At 41.5% G+C, this 19,797-nt stretch overlaps 2 protein-coding genes across 5 annotated transcripts in view; one reads left to right on the top strand and one right to left on the bottom strand.

Moving 5' to 3' along the window:
- The window catches only part of LOC120048028 (electron transfer flavoprotein-ubiquinone oxidoreductase, mitochondrial-like), a 24,992-nt gene extending 8,372 nt beyond the window's left edge, over positions 1–16,620 (top strand). For all 3 annotated transcript variants that reach the window (XM_038993701.1, XM_038993700.1, XM_038993702.1), the window contains 5 exons: positions 3,786–3,929; positions 4,815–4,983; positions 5,634–5,816; positions 6,073–6,294; positions 15,262–16,620. In XM_038993701.1, the coding sequence (XP_038849629.1) occupies positions 3,786–3,929; positions 4,815–4,983; positions 5,634–5,816; positions 6,073–6,294; positions 15,262–15,425 (882 nt within the window). In that variant the 3' untranslated portion in view covers positions 15,426–16,620. The remainder of the gene's footprint in view (positions 1–3,785; positions 3,930–4,814; positions 4,984–5,633; positions 5,817–6,072; positions 6,295–15,261) is intronic.
- Positions 15,845–19,797, bottom strand: LOC120048029 (peptidyl-prolyl cis-trans isomerase D-like). 2 transcript variants are annotated; one of them, XM_038993703.1, is made up of 10 exons: positions 19,636–19,797; positions 18,981–19,121; positions 18,586–18,692; positions 18,262–18,450; positions 17,918–18,040; positions 17,579–17,685; positions 17,238–17,382; positions 16,890–16,976; positions 16,618–16,660; positions 15,845–16,388 (listed from the first exon to the last, which is right to left on the bottom strand). In XM_038993703.1, exons 1-10 carry the CDS (start codon positions 19,718–19,720, stop codon positions 16,300–16,302), a joined length of 1,116 nt encoding a protein of 371 aa, XP_038849631.1. In that variant the 5' UTR covers positions 19,721–19,797; the 3' UTR covers positions 15,845–16,299. The 2 variants fall into 2 exon arrangements, with proteins under 2 accessions (XP_038849631.1, XP_038849632.1); XM_038993704.1 differs by lacking the exon at positions 16,618–16,660.

The raw sequence follows: 19,797 nt of genomic DNA, 5'->3' as shown, positions 1-19,797 counted from the left end.
GTGGCGTTCACACAAAACATGAAACACAATACAGATTGCCATATAATACAGAACATCAGTAGACAAGAACAGGTCAAGGACAGAACTACTTACATTTCAGTTTGCTTTCCCACAGACACGGGAGACAAATTCACCTTTCAGCAGGACAATAACTTAAATAGGTCTGACCCCATTTAGTCGACTGGTCGAGATTTCTTTAGTCGAGCAGTAGCAAATAAACAAAGAAATCGTGGTGTACAAGAAACCTGTCTGATTCGTGCCTATTTGAGTGGACTGATCCATTGTGGAGGCCGTGGGGGTGGCACAGTCCATCAGTCTAAGACGTGCTACTAAAATTGTATATGGTTATATTATTACACGGTATTATACATTTTATAACATGCGCTTTCTCCCACATTGCATAGTGGTTCTAAAACCCATCAGTGCACTGTTAAATTGGCGCCTTTTCCTAGACCATGTTGCTATGTGCATAATAACAAAGTTAACCAGCATATTGGTGTTGAAAACAATGCAGTGGAGGCAGCAGCAGCGTTAGGGGACGAGAAAACAGCCCTGGCCTTAATTGTCTAAGAAAGTTGGAGAGGAAACCCCAACTTAATTTGATCTATAATCAATAGCCTAACTGTTAAATAAATCATCCACATACATCTTTAGAAATTAGACAGATCCTGCTTCTGTTGAGTGTTTGTTTAATAGCCTACTGATTCCGTGAGCACCAAGCCTCCCGCAACACATTCGTCTGTTTTTAATCTTTGCTATGCTGTAATAAAGGCTTTACACTTTTTTTGTTAGACCAGCCTCTCTGGTATTATTTATAATTTATTTAGTGTTTACACTGTTCCAAATTGTCTAAAATTATATTTATTATAATAATAACCCTTTTTCATTGAGCTACTTATTGTTATTATTATGATCATTATAAGTAATGTCATTATCATTAGTAGGCTTAGTATAGCGGTGTTGTATAACCACCATCTAGCTGTAGGCCTAAGAGTGCGTAGTGTTTAGTCTTAATACCGTAGCGTACTCTGGCTTATATTTCAATACATATAGGCCACTGTATCAATCAATAATGTGTTTGTTCATGTCATCACACAGTATACGGGTCATTTATGATGTGAAATGCAAACAAGCATTTGTTTTAAAATAAAATAACAAAGCGACCATTGAATAATTAGCATAAACAATAAATAGGCCTAACCCGAATGAATGCAACAGTTTTTAGTCTTTGCTGTGATAAAGGCTTTACAATTTTTTGCAACAGACTCTCTGATACGCTTAATTTAATTAGTGTTTACATTGTTCCAAACGGTCAGAAAAATTATATTGTAATCTAACAGGACCTTTTTCTTGATCTCCAGTATTTTCCACAACTAATCAATTTTATTCCACACATCTGACTTCCCCTTTACCTCCTGAGCAACCAGTAAACATTCCCCCATTTCGAGTTTATTTGTCACATCCTCTGCATCCATATTGCAGTTACATGTGTTATAACCTATTTATTAATGTGATTATGATTAGCTATAGGTCAGGCCTTATTTGTCACGTACATGTGATGTTACATGTCACATAAAGAGAGCATGGGTTGAGGGAATAGGGAATGTTATTTTTCGAAACAATTGAGTGATTTCGGTAAACAACCTTTCAGTCAAATGGCTGTAATTATGTTGCAGCTTCAGCAACACGGAAGGTGCGATACACTGTTGATGTTCTGTGGTAGTTGCTGCAGCAGGGAGGAGAGCAAGACAACGGGTGTTTGTCACACTGTCACTAGCTGTCTTTTTTTACACGTCACAGCAAGTCTGAGCCAGGCCCGGCACAATCAAATCAGTTGCGGTTGGAATCCCTCTAGTCATTTGTGTGTCTTAATTATTTAATCAAACAGTTCGCTTAAGGCATCAGACAAGCTCAGTGCGTATAGTTGATTTGTTTAAAACACACAGGATGTATCTAATATGTGGAAAAATACGTGGAAAAATGTCGGCCAATTGATTGGTCGAAAGAACAGACAACTTAAAAAAAAAATATATATGTTTAATTATTATTTTTATTGAATATCCAAAAACATACAATATACTTGCAGTGAAGCCGCTCAACAACTACACCACACCAGTCATCCAACAGACTCCCATTCAGAGCGACACAACGAAGCATCCAGGGTCAACGCCCTGCTCAAGGGCACGTCGACAGATCTCCCACATTCTTGGTTGACCAAGATTATAATTTTGGGGGGGGACAGCCCTAAACCTAAAATACAAGGCCAAATACAGTATACACTAGAGTTGCTTATCAAGAAGAATGTTATGGCAATTCTTGAAAATGGCTGTCTATCAATAATCAACAACCAACTTGACAGAGCTTGAAGAATTTTTTTAAGAATAATGTGCAAATATTGTACAATCCAGGTGTGCAAAGCTCTTAGACTTACCCAGGAAGACTCACAGCGGTAATCGCTGTCTTTTTTTTATTTATTTTTTTACAAATTCTAGTAATCGCATTTGAGTGTGGACTGTAATAGTATACGTTCTGGATGGACTAGTTATCTTATGTTACGCTCCAAACGTTCTATGCATGAGTCTGGGAGAGAATATATACTGTAGGCCTAGGAGATGCTGTTGGTTCATTTATTGTGCAGGGCGGCTTACAGAGTTAGCCTACAATGATAGTGAATTTGTATTTGATGTTGAATAGCCTAGTAATAATATATTTTCATAATTAATAGGCTGACACATTTACGTTTAGCTACAGAATATCTCCATCTCTCCTTCATTCCTTTCTCAAACGCGCAGAAAGAGGGGCTGTCAACAGTTTAATGAAATGTGTTTCATTGTGAAAACGTGTTACTATCGATGTTTCTGAACATATTTCACTTGGTTACCTGGCATGATTAAAAAACTAACCGTGGGAAAGCGGCCTCCATTCGCTATTCGGGTGCATAAGGATGTATTTTGGCCCCTGCACCTGTTCCTGTCCATTTGATAATGGGCCATTCTAAATCGAAACTAATTTTACATGTAAGTAAAGACAAAATTACATTGAGAATAGTCTGGAGGGTGAAAATATGATCACTTGATGAGAGAACAGCATGTGCAACCTGAGGCAAGGAACAGGGGGCAAGCTTTTTTGCGACTTTCTTAAATCATCAATAGCCTATAGTCGCACCATGTTATGTTTTGATTTCTAAGACATTCTAAGGTTTGTATAATTCACAAATAAAGTTGCTAAATAACTCTAAATCTAGCGTATAGGAACTGTTTAAAGTTATCACTCTTACGCTCAACATAGCCACTTTATATGCATACTCTATTTTATTCAGCTAAGTTCAATTATATTATTCTTACTATAATATAAAATAATTGCAGGAGACTTCTAAGCATATCTTGTCTGCTAAATTAACAAGCCTATGGCATGGCGCATAACCAGATACCATACAGCAGACACTCAAATTCTGTTCTTCTAAAATACATTTTCTTCATATAATGTTTCTTTGGAACTGCCTAAAATAAATAGTGGATTTATTGTGATGGTGTATATTAAATGGATTTATTAGCCTTTTTTATGTGGATGTTCCAAAGGCGTGCATCAGTGGCATGTTTGCGTTGAGGCCTGGAGATGCTAAATGTGTTTATGTTAATTAACGGTCAATTACCGTGAGACTGGCATAACCGTCTGTCAAAATGTCATGACCACCACAGCCCTACTTGAGATGTGTATAGCTAAAACTTTTATGTAGATCATACATTGAGGTCAAAAACGAATGTTGTGTATTACCCCACTCCCAGGTTGGGCTTGACTACACCAACCCGTACCTCAGCCCTTTCAGAGAGTTCCAGCGATGGAAGCACCACCCCTTCATTGCCAAGACCCTGGAGGGAGGGAACAGAATCGCTTACGGAGCCAGGGCGCTCAATGAGGGAGGCTATCAGGTGTGTGTGTCATGTGTATATTATTTATGAACTACTCAAAGGTGTGTGAGTGTGTTGCTCTGTGCATGCTTCAGTGACGATAACTGCTTCCATTAACTTGTCCAGTTTTTTTAGAGTTTGCATAGAAAGTAGATGTGACAATTGCCTGCTACGGTGCGTTTCCATTGGACTGTCTTGTGTCAATAAAAACAGCTGGACTTCATGATGTAATGAAGTCGCAAAAAAAATAAAGTGTTTCCATTATTCATTTAGATGTTGTGCATTAATAAATTGGGGACAGCCTATATGCCCTCTTACCTATATGTCTCAGGTATAGACCCTAAAGCCAGCATGGATAGAATTCAAGAATTAACTAATATCATCCATATTCTAATAATTCTCATGTGCCAACTTGCACTCCTTCAGATCTGAAATAATTGGATGGCAAAACTTGCCAGCCAACCAGAAATGCAAGGTGAAGCAATACAGGCATTCTCGAAAGTCAGGACAATCCTTATCCTGCAAATAAACACTTTATAGTTGAAAAATGTGATTTTAGCAAGCAGTAGCATCTACAATTCAATGTGGAGTGGAGCTTTATGGTTACGTGATGACATCATGTGCCCCACGTACCTTGAAATTATTAATCAGTCATCAGTTTCCATTATAAAGAAAGTTTCACAAAAGAAAAATCCATCCCTGTCAAATAGATAAAAATGTTTTTTGATTTTTGAAAAACATTTTAGCGACATTGCTTGTGTTTAATAAACCTGGGTCAATGGAAACCTGGCTACTGTGTGTCTTGGCAGCAAAAATGGGAAATGCATCAATCTGATGTCAGGTTTTCCACTGGTTCTGAGGTTACATTCAAGATTATAATCTTTACCTGTCTGTTCTTCCATCCAGTGCCTACCTAAAGTGACATTCCCTGGGGGTATGCTTATCGGATGCAGTCCGGGCTTCATGAACGTACCAAAGATTAAAGGCACCCACACGGCCATGAAGAGTGGCATGCTGGCCGCAGAGGCCATCTTCCCCAAAGTCACAGCCAAGGACCTAGCATCTGAAACTGCAGGTAACCTAACTGCTGGGGGGGGGGTGTCTTAGAGCAAAATGGAGAAGACCATTGTGAGAGTCTCATTTCCATGGTGATCATATTATTTTCTAGGCCAAACCAGTTGGACTCCACAAACGTTTTTGTGAGAAGACCGATTTTCGGGATATCTCCTGGTCTGACAAACACCACTGTAGCTCAGCCACCTTCCACCTCAGCGGCGGAAGGCCCACATAAGCGGATGCGGTGGATTAAGATGCAGCCCATACCAAAAAAAAAACATATCTAGCTTAAACAGACAGATTTTGATGGGGATTTTTTTATTGTGGTAATGAGACTGACGCACGGGGACTCTTAAGGATTAAGCCAGACCAAAACCCTTTCCTTTGATTAAATGCACACACACACCTCTGGTTACTTGAGGTGAAACCTGAGGCACATTTCAACACAATAAAATATGCACTCAATACACTATTAAAGAGTGTAATTTGTTGAAGAGACTCTTATCACTAAAGCCAATAGGAGAACATTGATGTTAATTGCTTCTTTCCAGTTTCATTTTTGTATGTACATGAATGGAGTTTTTACACAAAGTAAATGAGCAGTTTAATTTGTGGGTGATATTCTAACATCTTCTGCTTTACAATGAGTTATTATCTGATGTCCTCCAGGACTTCATGTACCTGAATATGAGGACAATTTAAAGAAGTCTTGGATCTGGAAAGAGCTGTACTCAGTAAGGAACATCAGGCCCTCGTTCCACAACTACTTTGGGCTGTACGGGGGCATGGTCTACACCGGTGTCTTCTATTGGATACTCAGAGGGAAGGAGCCATGGACACTGAAACATGCAGGTACAACATATTGAGGTTGTTTTGTATGATACGTTCATCAGATGGTTATATAGCAACTCTTTAAATGTGAGAAAAAGTAAGAACAACAAGTAGCCCTCTCCTGGATGCTAGTCTTTCTGTTTAAGCCAAGTTGTCTTCGGACAAGGCAACAGCAAAATCATGCTCAGGCTGAGTGTATTGCCTCAGGGAACAAACCAAGGTTATTTTATCTGGTCTGCCCTGTAAGGTTTGATAACTTCCAACTCTTTTACCCTAGGCCTGGACTCGGCCCAGCTGAAACCGGCTAAGGAGTGCACGGCCATCGAGTACCCCAAGCCCGACGGCAAGCTGAGCTTCGACCTGCTCTCCTCGGTGGCTCTGAGTGGCACCAACCACGAGGGGGACCAGCCCCCCCACCTCACCCTGAAGGATGACAGCATCCCCGTGACCAACAACCTGGCCATCTATGATGGGCCTGAGCAGCGCTTCTGTCCAGCAGGTACCACTGATGCACAATTACACATCCATCCTTCGCCCATACACCATAGGAACATCACTTAGATCTTAAAGGGTTGGATAGAATTGAGCAATATGTTAAGGGTTGTGTTCCAGGTTGCAGTAGTGTAAAAATACTTCAAAGTACTAAAGTTTTTTTGGGTGTCTGTACTTTACTATTTATATTTTTGGCAACTTTTACTTCACTACATTCCTGAAGAAAATATTGTACTTTTTACTCCATACATTTTCCCTGACACCCAAAAGAACTCTAAATTTTGAATGCTTAGCAGAACAGGAAAATTGTAAAATTCATGCACTTATCAAGAGAACACGTGGTTACCCCTACTGCCTTATGTTCTGGCAGACTCAATAAACACACATACATCTTTTGTAAATAGTGTTGGAGTGTGACCCTGGCTATCCATGCATTTTAAAAACAAGAAAATCGTGCCGTCTGGTTTGCTTAATATAAGGAATTTGAAATTATTTATACTTTTACTTTTGATACGTAAGTATATTTTCGCAATTAAATGTACTTTTCATATTTAAGTATATTTAAAACCAAATACTTTGACTTTTACTCGAGTAGTATTTTACTGGGTGACTTTTACTTCAGTAACTTTCTATTAAGGTATCTATACTTTTACTCAAGTATGAGAATTGGGTACTTTTTCCACCTCTGCCAGGTTGTCTTCTACTGCAGTCGTGCTTCGCATCTCTGAAGATTGCTGTGTAATATTACTGTGGTGCCTCCAGGCGTTTTGAGATACAAATGAGTGGATTTGGCTATTTCAGTCACACCCGTTGCTGACAAGTGTATATGACAGGTGTATAGAATCAAGCACACAGCCATGCAATCTACATAGACAAACATTGGCGTAGAATGGCCTTACTGAAGAGCTCAGTGACTTTCAATGTGGGACAGTTGTAGGATGCCACCTTTCCAACAAGTTTGTTTGTCAAATTTCTGCCCTGCTAGAGCTGCCCCGGTCAACTGTAAGTGATGTTATTGTGAAGTGGAAACGTCCAGGAGCAACAACGGCTCAGCCGTGAAGTGGTAGGCCACACAAACTCACTGAACAGGACCACCAAGTGCTGAAGCGCGTAAAAATCGTCTGTCTGCGGTTGCAACACTCCCTACCGAGTTCGTCGGGAGCTTCATAAAATTGATTTCCATGGCCGAGCAGCCGCACGCAAGCCTAAGATCACCATGCGCAATGCCAAGCGTCGGCTGGAGGGGTGTAAAGCTCACTGCCATTGAACTCTGGGGCAGTGGAAACGCGTTCTCTGGAGTGATGAATCACGCTTCACCATCTGGCAGTCTGACGGACAAATCTGAGTTTGGTGGATGCCAGGAGAACGCTACCTGCCCTAATACATAGTGCCAACTGTAAAGTTTGGTGGAGGAGGAATAATGGCCTGGGGCTGTTTTTTATGGTTCGGGCTAGGCGCCTTAGTTGTGTGAAGGGAAGAGAAATTGTAACGCTACAGCATACAATTACATTCTAGACGGTTCTGTTCTTCCAACTTTGTAGCAACAGTTTGGAGAAGCCAGGTCTAATCGCTCCATATTAATGCCCATGATTTTGGAATGAGATGTTTGACGAGCAGGTGTCTACATACTTTTGTAGTGTAGGATAATCTGTGCAGCATGACTGCAATGAGGACGACCTGGAACATGGAACTCCAAGTAGGAGGTATGGGGCTAGGCCAGGGGTATAATTGGATATTACCAAAGATTGATTATTATATTGACAAGATAGACGTGACCACTCTAACAATGGTAATACATGTCCTCAAACATGGAAGGCAGGCGGGAGGAGGCAAGATCAGGTGCGCTAGAACGCGTGTGAACAATGGGCCATAGTGATGAAGGACTTATCTTTGGATCTGTGCCATTATGCAGGGCTGCCCAACCCTCTTCCTGGAGATCTACTGTCCTGTAGGTTTTCAGTCCAACCCTAATTTAGCGTATCTGATTAAGCTAGTTAAGGTCTTGTTGATCAGCTAATTAGTAGAATCAGGTGTGTTAAAGGGTTGGACTGAAAACCCACAGGACGGTAGATCTCCAGGAAGAGGGTTGGGCAGCCCTGCATTATAGTGTCTGTGGCAACATAGTAGTCAATTTTCTTCTTCATTGGCTGATTGCTCTCAGCTCATAGGAATCCCCACCCAGTTGACTACTTTAAAATGGTGGAAGCCCTCTATGGCAATGTCCATGCTAAAAAGTGTTATATCCATGAGTCCTCGATCTCTATTACAACCAGCAAAACTCTGATATAAAGAAGTATTTTTATTTTCCAAAGTTGCCGAAATGCCACGTGTGTCCACTTATCAGTGCATTCATTACAACCTAACCATTACGAAATTATATTAGATCAAATAAACCTCACGTAGCACATTAGCAATACATTATTTGTTAACCAAATTCGTCACTCGTTGACCTCTATACAAAAATGCCTCACTTGGTGGTAGGGTTGCAAAGGGACGAAAAATTTCAGAAATTTTCCATGGCAAATTAAGCCTGGGAATTTGGGGGAATTTTGCTTAAATTCATCAAAACAGTTAGCTTTTTTTGTGGGATACACATGAGGCAATTCTTAGTATAGTGGCATATTTTGGTTAAACTATCCCCAATTCAATGGAATTGCAACCTTTGCATGCACAGTGCATTCTTCCATCAGCGCACTTGCAGCGCACTCTTCCATCACATGTACAGCTGATTCTCAATATCTTGCATACTACTGAGATGCTATTGAGCCCACACTACTACACTGTCTGAGCCAAGGACTACATCCTTTCTGGTAAGTTTTGATTACAATACTGGGTGGGTTGAATATACACTGCTCAAAAAAATAAAGGGAACACTAAAATAACACATCCTAGATCTGAATGAATGAAATATTCTTAAATACTTTTTTCCTTACATAGTTGAATGTGCTGACAACAAAATCACACAAAAATGATCAATGGAAATCAAATTTATCAACCCATGGAGGTCTGGATTTGGAGTCACACTCAAAATTAAAGTGGAAAACCACACTACAGGCTGATCCAACTTTGATGTAATGTCCTTAAAACAAGTCAAAATGAGGCTCGGTGGTGTGTGTGGCCTCCACGTGCCTGTATGACCTCCCTACAACGCCTGGGCATGCTCCTGATGAGGTGGCGGATGGTCTCCTGAGGGATCTCCTCCCAGACCTGGACTAAAGCATCCGCCAACTCCTGGACAGTCTGTGGTGCAACGTGGCGTTGGTGGATGGAGCAAGACATGATGTCCCAGATGTGCTCAATTGGATTCAGGTCTGGGGAACGGGCGGGCCAGTCCATAGCATCAATGCCTTCCTCTTGCAGGAACTGCTGACACACTCTGACACATTAGGAGGAACCCAGGGCCAACCGCACCAGCATATGGTCTCACAAGGGGTCTGAGGATCTCATCTCGGTACCTAATGGCAGTCAGGCTACCTCTGGCGAGCACATGGAGGGCTGTGCGGCCCCATAAAGAAATGCCACCCCACACCATGACTGACCCACCGCCAAACCGGTCATGCTGGAGGATGTTGCAGGCAGCAGAACGTTCTCCACGGCGTCTCCAGACTGTCACGTCTGTCACATGTGCTCAGTGTGAACCTGCTTTCATCTGTGAAGAGCACAGGGCGCCAGTGGCGAATTTGCCAATCTTGGTGTTCTCTGGCAAATGCCAAACGTCCTGCACAGTGTTGGGCTGTAAGCACAACCCCACCTGTGGACGTCGGGCCCTCATACCACCCTCATGGAGTCTGTTTCTGACCGTTTGAGCAGACACATGCACATTTGTGGCCTGCTGGAGGTCATTTTGCAGGGCTCTGGCAGTGCTCCTCCTTGCACAAAGGCGGAGGTAGCGGTCCTGCTGCTGGGTTGTTGCCCTCCTACAGCCTCCTCCACGTCTCCTGATGTACTGGCCTGTCTCCTGGTAGCGCCTCCATGCTCTGGACACTACGCTGACAGACACAGCAAACCTTTTTGCCACAGCTCGCATTGATGTGCCATCCTGGATGAACTGCACTACCTGAGCCACTTGTGTGGGTTGTAGACTCCGTCTCATGCTACCACTAGAGTGAGAGCACCGCCAGCATTCAAAAGTGACCAAAACATCAGCCAGGAAGCATAGGAACTGAGAAGTGGTCTGTGGTCACCACCAGCAGAATCACTCCTTTTTTGGGGGTGTCTTGCTAATTGCCTATAATTTCCACCTTTTGTCTATTCCATTTGCACAACAGCATGTGAAATTTATTGTCAATCAGTGTTGCTTCCTAAGTGGACAGTTTGATTTCACAGAAGTGTGATTGACTTTATTTTTATTTTTATACCTTTATTTTTTTGAGCAGTGTATTTTATATGACACATTATTTTTTTGTTAGCTAGTAAATAGTAGCCTACAGCAAAGTGTTTAAATAATTTCTAACTTGTTAACAATTTCTGCTAGTTTGTTTTTGGTACCATGTGGGTTTTTAGCTTGCTTGAGCCTGCTAACTGAGTGTTAATTCACCTGTTTCCACACCCGTTTCCATGTTTCATTTTAAAACATTTATCTTACAAAGGAGTTTAATCTAACTGCTTAACTATTTATCTGTACATGGAATTGTATTTAGTTTTTTTTCTTGTCATTTTCCCCCCTAATCTTTACAGGAAAATGCCACGGGTACTATCTGATGTGTGGAGACATTTCACTGCAGCTAATGTAAAAGGAAAAGCTTAGTACATTTGCAAATACTGTGCCAAATCATATGTGAAGAATGCAACAAAGATGCAGAATCATCTGGCCAAGTGCATAAAGTTCCCTCAGCGCTCACAACCTCTGACAAAAGTCCTTCTACTTCTATTCGAGGTGAAAATTATGAATCAGACACCTTATTGATATCAACAGCTCATGGTCCTCCTGGAATTAGATGTTTTTTGACTCAATGGGGGAATGTAGTCAGAGAGATGCTGATGAATGTCTTGCTCGAGCTGTGTATGCAACTGGTTCACCTCTGATGCTCACAGGCCATGTGTATTGGAAGAGATTTTTGAATGTTCTTCGCCCAGCATGCACCCCTCCAAGCAGACATGATTTATCTACTCATTTGCTGGATGCAGAATTCAATAGAGTTCAAGTGAAGGTCAAGCAAATCATAGACTGTATTGCAATCTTCTCTAATGGGTGGTCGAATGTTCGTGGGCAAGGAATAAATAACTACACCGCCACCCCTCAACCAGTATTCTACAAGAGCACAGACACAAGGAACAACAGACACACCGGTCTCTACATTGCAGATGAGCTGAAGGCAGTCATCAATGACCATGGACCACAGAAGGTATTTGCACTGGTGACAGACTATGCTGCGAACATGAAGGATGCTTGGTCTAAAGTGGAGGAGTCCTACCCTCACATCACACCCATTGGCTGTGCTGCTCATGCATTGAATCTGCTTCAAGGACATCATGGCACTGAAAACAATGGATACACTCTACAAGAGAGCCAAGGAAATGGTTAGGTATGTGAAGGGTCATCAAGTTACAGCAGCAATCTACCTCACCAAGCAAAGTGAGAAGAATAAGAAGACCACATTGAAGCTGCCCAGCAACACCTGTTAAGGTTTGTTTGACAGTTTCCTGGAGGGGAAGGAGTATCTTCAAGAAATGGCCATATCACAGTCTGCCGATATAGACAGCCCCATCAAGAGGATCCTCCTGGATGATGTATTTTGGGAGAGAGTGGTAAGAAGCCTGAAACTCCTGAAACCTATCGCAGTAGCCATTGCACGGATTGATGGAGACAATGCCATCCTGTCTGATGTTCAGACTGCTTGCAGATGTAAGAGAAGAAATCCGTACTGCCCTGCCCACTTCACAGTTGCTCCAAGCAGAGGAAACTGCAGTTCTGAAATACATCAAAAAGCGTGTTAACTTCTGCCTGAAGCCCATACACTCCGCAGCGTACATGCTGGACCCCAAGTATGCTGGCAAGAGCATCCTGCCTGGTGCAGAGATCAACAAGGCCTATGGTGTTATCACTACTATCGCTGCCTTGGCCTGGATGAGGGCAAGATTCTTGCCAGTCTGACAAAGTACACTTCCAAGCAAGGGCTTTGGGATGGAGATGCAATATGGCAGTCGTGCCAACGTATCTCATCAGCCACCTGGTGGAAGGGACTTTGTGGATCTGAGGCTCTTTCCCCTGTTGCCTCCATCATCCTCCAAATCCCACCAACATCAGTCGCCTCAGAGCGCAACTGGTCCTTGTTTCTGACCAATACAAGGGTTGGTGGCCATCCGGGCAAATTTGAGGCTTTTTGAGCCTGACAACGAGCCATCCTCAACAAGGTTGGAAAGTGACAGTGAAGATGAGGCCTCAGTCTGATGTTCAAGAGGTGGACATTGAGGAGTTCCAGGAAGAAGACATGGAAGCCTGAGAGGAAGACAACCAAAGCTTTAGTTTCTAGACTATCATTTTACAGATCTACGTTGAAAATGTTTTTGGGAGATGCGATGGATCAATGGGGTTCATTCAATATTCACTTTGTTTTGTTGCTCAGTGATATCATCCCATATGAAGAGTCAACTCATTTAATTAATGTTCAATTTGTAACTAAATTGTTTTGTTTTTTTCTATTGGAAGAATTTAATCATTTGCAATTATGTCTACTTATGATAAGGTAAAAGGTTTATGTTTCTGTCCCCATATGGTAAATATATCCAATGCAAAAAACATCTACATTTAAATGGTATTAATATTAATTTGCATATATTCCTGTCAATTCCCACGGAAAGTTTCCACCTTTTTGAATATTCCCCAAAATGTGCAACCCTACTTGGTGGGCTTATTTTCCTGGACAGATTTAAAACCTCTCGCATCGCCTCTTCCTCTCTGTTATGACTGTCCACTGAAAGACCTGACCCTCTATCAATAAAGTAAACCCAAGCAGAGTGCACACCATTGCTGCTTCCAAGTGCTGTCATTGCCTGCACAACCAATATGACTCGACATTGATATTGTTCGGCACAGCCAGGTTTATTCTCTGTGAAATTAATATCAAACCCAATACTGCTACAGAGGCAGAGCTGTAATAAATACAGTATGATTGATTTGATATGCAGACAACACTGTTAGAAATCAGTCTTCTCCAGATGTCTGGCCTAAATTACTGACCTAGAACCTGGGATTTATATTTCTGCATCTCTTTCATGGTTTCCCATCCATAAAGAATGTAAATTAAAAACTTTTTAGTACCACCCATTAAATACACTGAACAAAAATATAAACGCAACAAGTAAAGTGTTGGTCCCATGTTTCATGATCTGAAATAAAAGATCCCCAAAAATTGTCACACGCACAAAAAGCTTATTTCTCTCAAATTTTGTTCACAAATTTGTTTACATCCCTGTTAGTGAACATTTGTCCTTTGCCAAGATAATCCATCCACCTGACGGGTGTGGCATATCAAGAAGGTGATTAAACCGCAAGATCATTACACAGGTGCATCTTGTGCTGGGAACAATAAAAGGCTACTCTAAAATGTGCAGTTTGGTCACACAACACAATGCCCGTGATGTCTCAAGTTTTGAGGGAGCGTGAAATTGGCATGCTGACTTCAGGAAAGTCTATCAGAGATGTTTCCAGAAAATGTTATGTTCATTTCTCCCACCATAAACTGCCTCCCATGTTGTTTTAGAGAATTTGGCAGTACGTTCAACCGGCCTCACAACCGCAGACCACGTGTAACCACGCCAGCCCAGGACCTCCACATCCGGTTTCTCCACCTGCAGGATGGTCTGAGACCAGCTACCCGGACAGCGGATGAAACTTTTGGTTTGCACAACCAAAGAATTTCTGCAAACTGTCAGAAACCGTCTCAGGAAAGTTAATTTACTTGCTCGTTGTCCTCACCAGGATCATGACCTGACTGCAATTTGGCGTCGTAACCGACTTTATTGGGAAAATGCTCACCTTCGATGGCCACTGGTACGCTGGAGAAGTGTGCTCTTCATGGATGAACCCCAGTTTCAACTGTATGGGGCAGATGTGTTGGCAAGAAGTTTGCCTATATCAATGTTGTGGACCGAGTGCCCAGTGGTGGTGGGGTTATGGTATGGGCAGGCATGAGCTATCGTGACGAGAACCTGAGGCCCATTGTTGTGCTATTCATCTGCCGCCATCACCTCATGTTTCAACATAATGCACGGCCCCATACGTCGCAAGAATCTGTACAAAATTTCTGTAAGCTGAAAATGTTCCAGTTCTTCCATGGCCTGCATACTCAACAGACATGTCACCCATTGATCATGTTTGGGATGCTCTGGATCAACAAGTATGACAGCGTATTCTAGTCCCCCCCCCCAGTCATGTGAAAGCCATAGTTTAGGGCCTCCCGAGTGGCGCAGCATCTCCGTGCTAGAGACGTCACTATATACCCTGGTTTGATTCCAGGCTGTATCACAATCGGCCATGTTTGGGAGTCCCATAGGGCGGCGCACAATTGGCCCAGCGTCGACCGGTTAGGCCGTCATTGTAATTAAGAATTTGTTCTTAATTGACTTGCCTAGTTAAATTCATTTTATTTAACCTTAATTTCAGGAAATCTGTAAATTGAAATAAATAAACTAACTCTGTAAAATCGTTGCATTTTTGTTCTGTGCAGTACCATGCATTTACACTGAACAAAATTGAACATTTCTGGGATTTTTTTATTTCAGGTCATGAAACATGGGACCAACACGCTTTACATGTTGCGTTTATATTTTTGTTCATTGTAAGTAGTACCACCATTGAAATGTAATTTCATTATCTAATGGATAATGAATTGTGACTGTCTGGGAGGACTGCACTGCACAGCTATAATTTTTCACATCAGTCATTAACCTATGTTTCACAAGAGTAGACTTACAGTATTAGTTAGGGTTGTCAATAGATTTGTCTTAACTCCCTTCATTCCCCTTTCACTAGGTGTATATGAGTACGTTCCACTCGAAACTGGAGAAGGTATGAGGTTGCAGATCAACGCTCAGAACTGCGTCCACTGCAAGACGTGCGACATCAAGGACCCCAGCCAGAACATCAACTGGGTGGTGCCCGAAGGCAGCGGAGGACCAGCCTACAACGGAATGTGATTGCCCTTTTCATTCAGACATATCACGAGGCACCAATTGTAGCAGTGAGGTCAGAAACCTCAAGTGTGGTGTCTGCAAAAACACATTCAGGGCTTGCTGCCAAGACAGCTTTTAGAATCTACTATACTGTGTGCCTAGATATGGAACTGAATGTCAACATTGTAAAGTACGGGCATTAAACAGTGACTTTGGTTCATGTACGGTTTTCTGAATGCAGCTAAAAAGTATTTTATATATTTGTATGCCATAAGCAGAAGAAGCTACATTGACATGGATCAAAATCTCTTTGAATCAGTGCCAAAATTTAGGGTTATTTCATTAGCTAGTTGCAGGTGCCATTAGCAACAACAGCATGTGATCTATGAGATAATGTCATTAGTGGGTAGAATGTATGAGGGTGAATAAAATATTTACCGTGCCTCGGTGTCTTACTCTATACTTCTCTCATTGAACGTACAGGTAGTATTTAATTGCATTGTATACAGGTGGAGTACGGAAATTTCTAGAAATAGAGTCAACTAACCAACCACATTTCATCTTTATGGCTTATATTAAACATTCAGAAATATAAATAAAGGGATATTACACTAGTTATTCAGAGTAAACATGACAGAATATGAAATTAATACAGTGAAATACTCTTGACAAAATGCTGACAGGTTTATGCTTCCTCAACAAAAAAAATGCTTACATTTTGTTACGTATCTATACTTCATTTTCAGCTACCCTTGTGTGCCACTCATTAAACAGCCAATATGATTATACGGTCCTGGTTTTCAATATGGACCTGTATTGGAGCTAGCTGCCTAAACGAAATAACTATTGGCAAGTGGACTTTAAGGATAGGCCTATATCAAATTATTGTCCGATACCTTCATGCAAACATTTTGGAATAGATTTGCTTCTCTTTCTCCTTTTCCTCCTTCACTTTTATCTGGACTCTCTTCATCTCGTTTCCGATTGCTGTTAAAGGATGCAAAAAGTAAATTCACTTGGTCAGGCAAGGAAAACAACCGATCATGATGAAACGAAAAATCTAATGTTGCACATCTGTCAACGGGGGTTTCTAAACAAGTTTAATTTGATAAATATACTGCTCTCACTATTGACCATGTATTCTATAGTTAGCCTTTGGGATATTGAAAGGAACACGTGAGGACATTGATTGTCACAATAAAAAAGCAGTAAAAACCTTTATCCTCTGGTGCAATTTCTTGAGCTTTCTTCAGATCACTCTAATGGAACAAGTTGAAAACATTTCAGTGAGTCAACAGACACCGTGACAAGTCAACTTCACTGATTTAAGAAACGAGTCGGCCCAACTCTTGACGGCATCCTTTAGTGCAAATAAATAGTTTTGTGGCATGGGTTCCAGTCCAGAAAGAGCACATTTTAGTTAGGCTGGCACCAAGGCTACACATTTTGAAGTCAGAAATATGTCTGGTATGATAAGTTTTTCTTTACCATGGCTTTACTGTACTCCTTCAGTCCTTGCCAGGCCTGGGCCCTCCTGAACAGAGCCTTAGTGTTTTTCTGGTTCAACTCCAGTGCCTGAAAACAAACACACAAAATCAGACTAAATAGTAACTGCACTAAGTTTCACACTTCAGTGTTTCTTTTAAATGTTTATCTACAAATTGACCTACAAATACACGTATCCTAAGTTGCACTCAATCTGTTCCATAGAGACTTACAGTACTGACCACGAATGGCCTTTGAATCTTTGCCATTAATAAACAATCATACTGTAGCCTAGTGATGGTAGCGTGATAGGGCTTGCTTCTAGGATTTTGGCTGGCCTAAAATACTTACCTCGTCACAACTGTCCATGGCTTCCTGCCAGAGCTGCATCTTCAGTTTACAGGCAGCTGTGTTGAGAATGCAGCTCAACGCTGTGGGCTCCAGCTTCGCTTGGGCCTTCTCAATCTCCTGCTCGTCTCCGCCAAGCGCCAGATACCTGGCAAGAGACACATTTCACCATTTAGTCCACACTTTGCTAGCCTGGTCCCAGGTCTGTGCCATTTGGCCAACTTCTATGGTCATCGCACATTCAAAAGCATGTCATGAACAAGCAGACAGGCCTAGTTCACAAGCAGGCCTAGTACACACACAAATCACAGCAAGAAAAGAGTGAGCTCGGGACCATGTTTCACCTGAGAGCTTTGGAGTACTTCTTGATTGCAGACTGCCAGTCTTGGTTCTTGAAGAAGTTGTTCCCAATATTCTTAATATCTTCAGCAGCAGACAGGACTTTGTCAACCTAACCAAAAAGACAAGTGTGAGACTTTTATGCCATTTTCACAATCATAGCAATTCATAGTTCATGATACACTTTTAATTTGACAGACTAAATCAATACACCTATGCTGATTCAGGTTGAATAAGGGTTAAGACAATATTCTTTGCTTATTAATACTTAGTAGTAAGAACTACTAATATTCTCTGAAAATTTTAAGAGAAGCATTCAGAGAAAAAAAGGTAGGCCTACTAACATCTTTTAGGTCAACGTTGGAGTCCTCTGGGTAGTCTGGATGGGTGTCCCCTGAGCCATCATTCGGTGCTACTCCCCAGTCGTCGCCATCTTTATGCTCACCACACTCAGCAATTACACATGGCTATGTGGAAAGAAACATCAGAGCAAAACTGTTAATACATGATGAGCATTTCACAAGTGTCACACACCTTACAGAAAAATACTAGGTAATCTACCTGCTGGCTACAAAACATACAGCTTGCTGCAGTTTTAATATGCCCCAAAACAACCTCTGATGATAATGTCATCACACACATTACACCAAGCTCCTACTTAATGTGGCAGTTGCGTTCACTGATTTACCTTGACAGGCGTGTCCTCGTTGGTCTCTATGGCCTCCAGTGTTTTCACCAGCCCCATCCCCTTCAAGACTTGTCCAAAGACCACATGTTTGCCATCTAGATGAGCAGTAGGCATAGTGGTGATGAAAAACTGGGAGCCATTGGTGGCTGGTCCAGAATTGGCCATACTCAGCAAGCCCTCTTTGTCGTGCTGGAGAGGAGACCCAACACCCACATGTTAATTTAGAGATGACGAAGAAAACTAAAAGTATATGTTATGATTAGGGCCAGGTATTTATACTAGCCCCAGCTATATGTTATTCCATGCCGTTATGAAAATCCTTACCTTGTAATAGAAGTTCTCATCTTCAAATTTCTCCCCATAGATGCTCTCTCCTCCAGTGCCATTCTGGTTGGAGAAATCACCTCCCTGGATCATGAATTGCTTGATGACTGAAATTGATTGACAGTGTAAAATACAAGTAAGAGGTCATTAACTTTCTGAAGTTTGTTGCTATAAAATGTTTTTACTACTGAATTATAGATGTGATCTATAATAGCTATGCATCGGTAAAATAGGTTTCAAGGTAGTAATTTAGAACAAAATGAGAGGGGAAATGTAGCTACATGGCTACTGCAGATAAAGCATCAGTTACATAGCTATAAACCACTTATGAATTTGAAACTGTGGGTGTTTGGGGCGGAGTTCCACACAAACAGTGGAAAGCCATATTTACTTACTCCTGTGAAAAGGACATCCTTTGAAATGGAGTGGTTTCCCTGTGGTTTTGCCAGTTCCCTTTTCACCAGTACAGAGTGCTCGAAAGTTTTCAGCAGTTTTGGGGACAACATCAGCAAACAGTTCGAACACGATTCGGCCAACTGGTGACATCAAACAAAAAAGTTCACGACTGTGTGGACAGCTGGTCTTGATAAATGCAATTTTCTAAGTAGTTGTAGTAACTAACTCATAAAAATAAGCCGTTTAAGTTAGTCCTGAACTGGATACTCGGGTAGATACTGGTGTGTGTTGACTATTCATGCAAGACATGACAGCACGTGCTTCAAATGCAATGTACTGGTAAGTTATAATTGCGAATGAACGGTAACATAGTTGCTAGGCTAACTAACGTACACTCAGACAGTAAAATTAGCTAACAAAACAAGCATCTAAATGTTTAAAACAGCATGCAAATGGCACATTTTTTATTTAACATGGCTACATTGGTCGCTGCAGTTTTGCTGTAGCGTAACGTTAACAATACGATAAAGTTAGCTAGCTAGCTTGAATGAATGTGCTTTTTCAATAAACTAATATTACCCGGTTCTGCTAGCTAGCCATTAGCCTATCGAGTCCAGTTTTTTGACTAAACGCATTTATTGAAACTATCCTAACCTCTTTCACCACCAATGTCTACATCAAGGAAGACACGGGTGTTTTCTTTGTTTGAAGGCTTGATCACTGGTGTTGCGTTAGACATTTCTAAAATTACACAATTCTAATTGTTATCTACTTTCAAGGTACTCCCGGTTGACTGCGAGCTTCAATCTCGATGAT

This window comes from Salvelinus namaycush, chromosome 5, assembly GCF_016432855.1.
Source record: "Salvelinus namaycush isolate Seneca chromosome 5, SaNama_1.0, whole genome shotgun sequence".
Lineage (NCBI taxonomy): Eukaryota > Metazoa > Chordata > Actinopteri > Salmoniformes > Salmonidae > Salvelinus > Salvelinus namaycush.
Note: the sequence above shows the minus strand (reverse complement) of the source record. Positions and strands in the feature narration are given on the sequence as shown.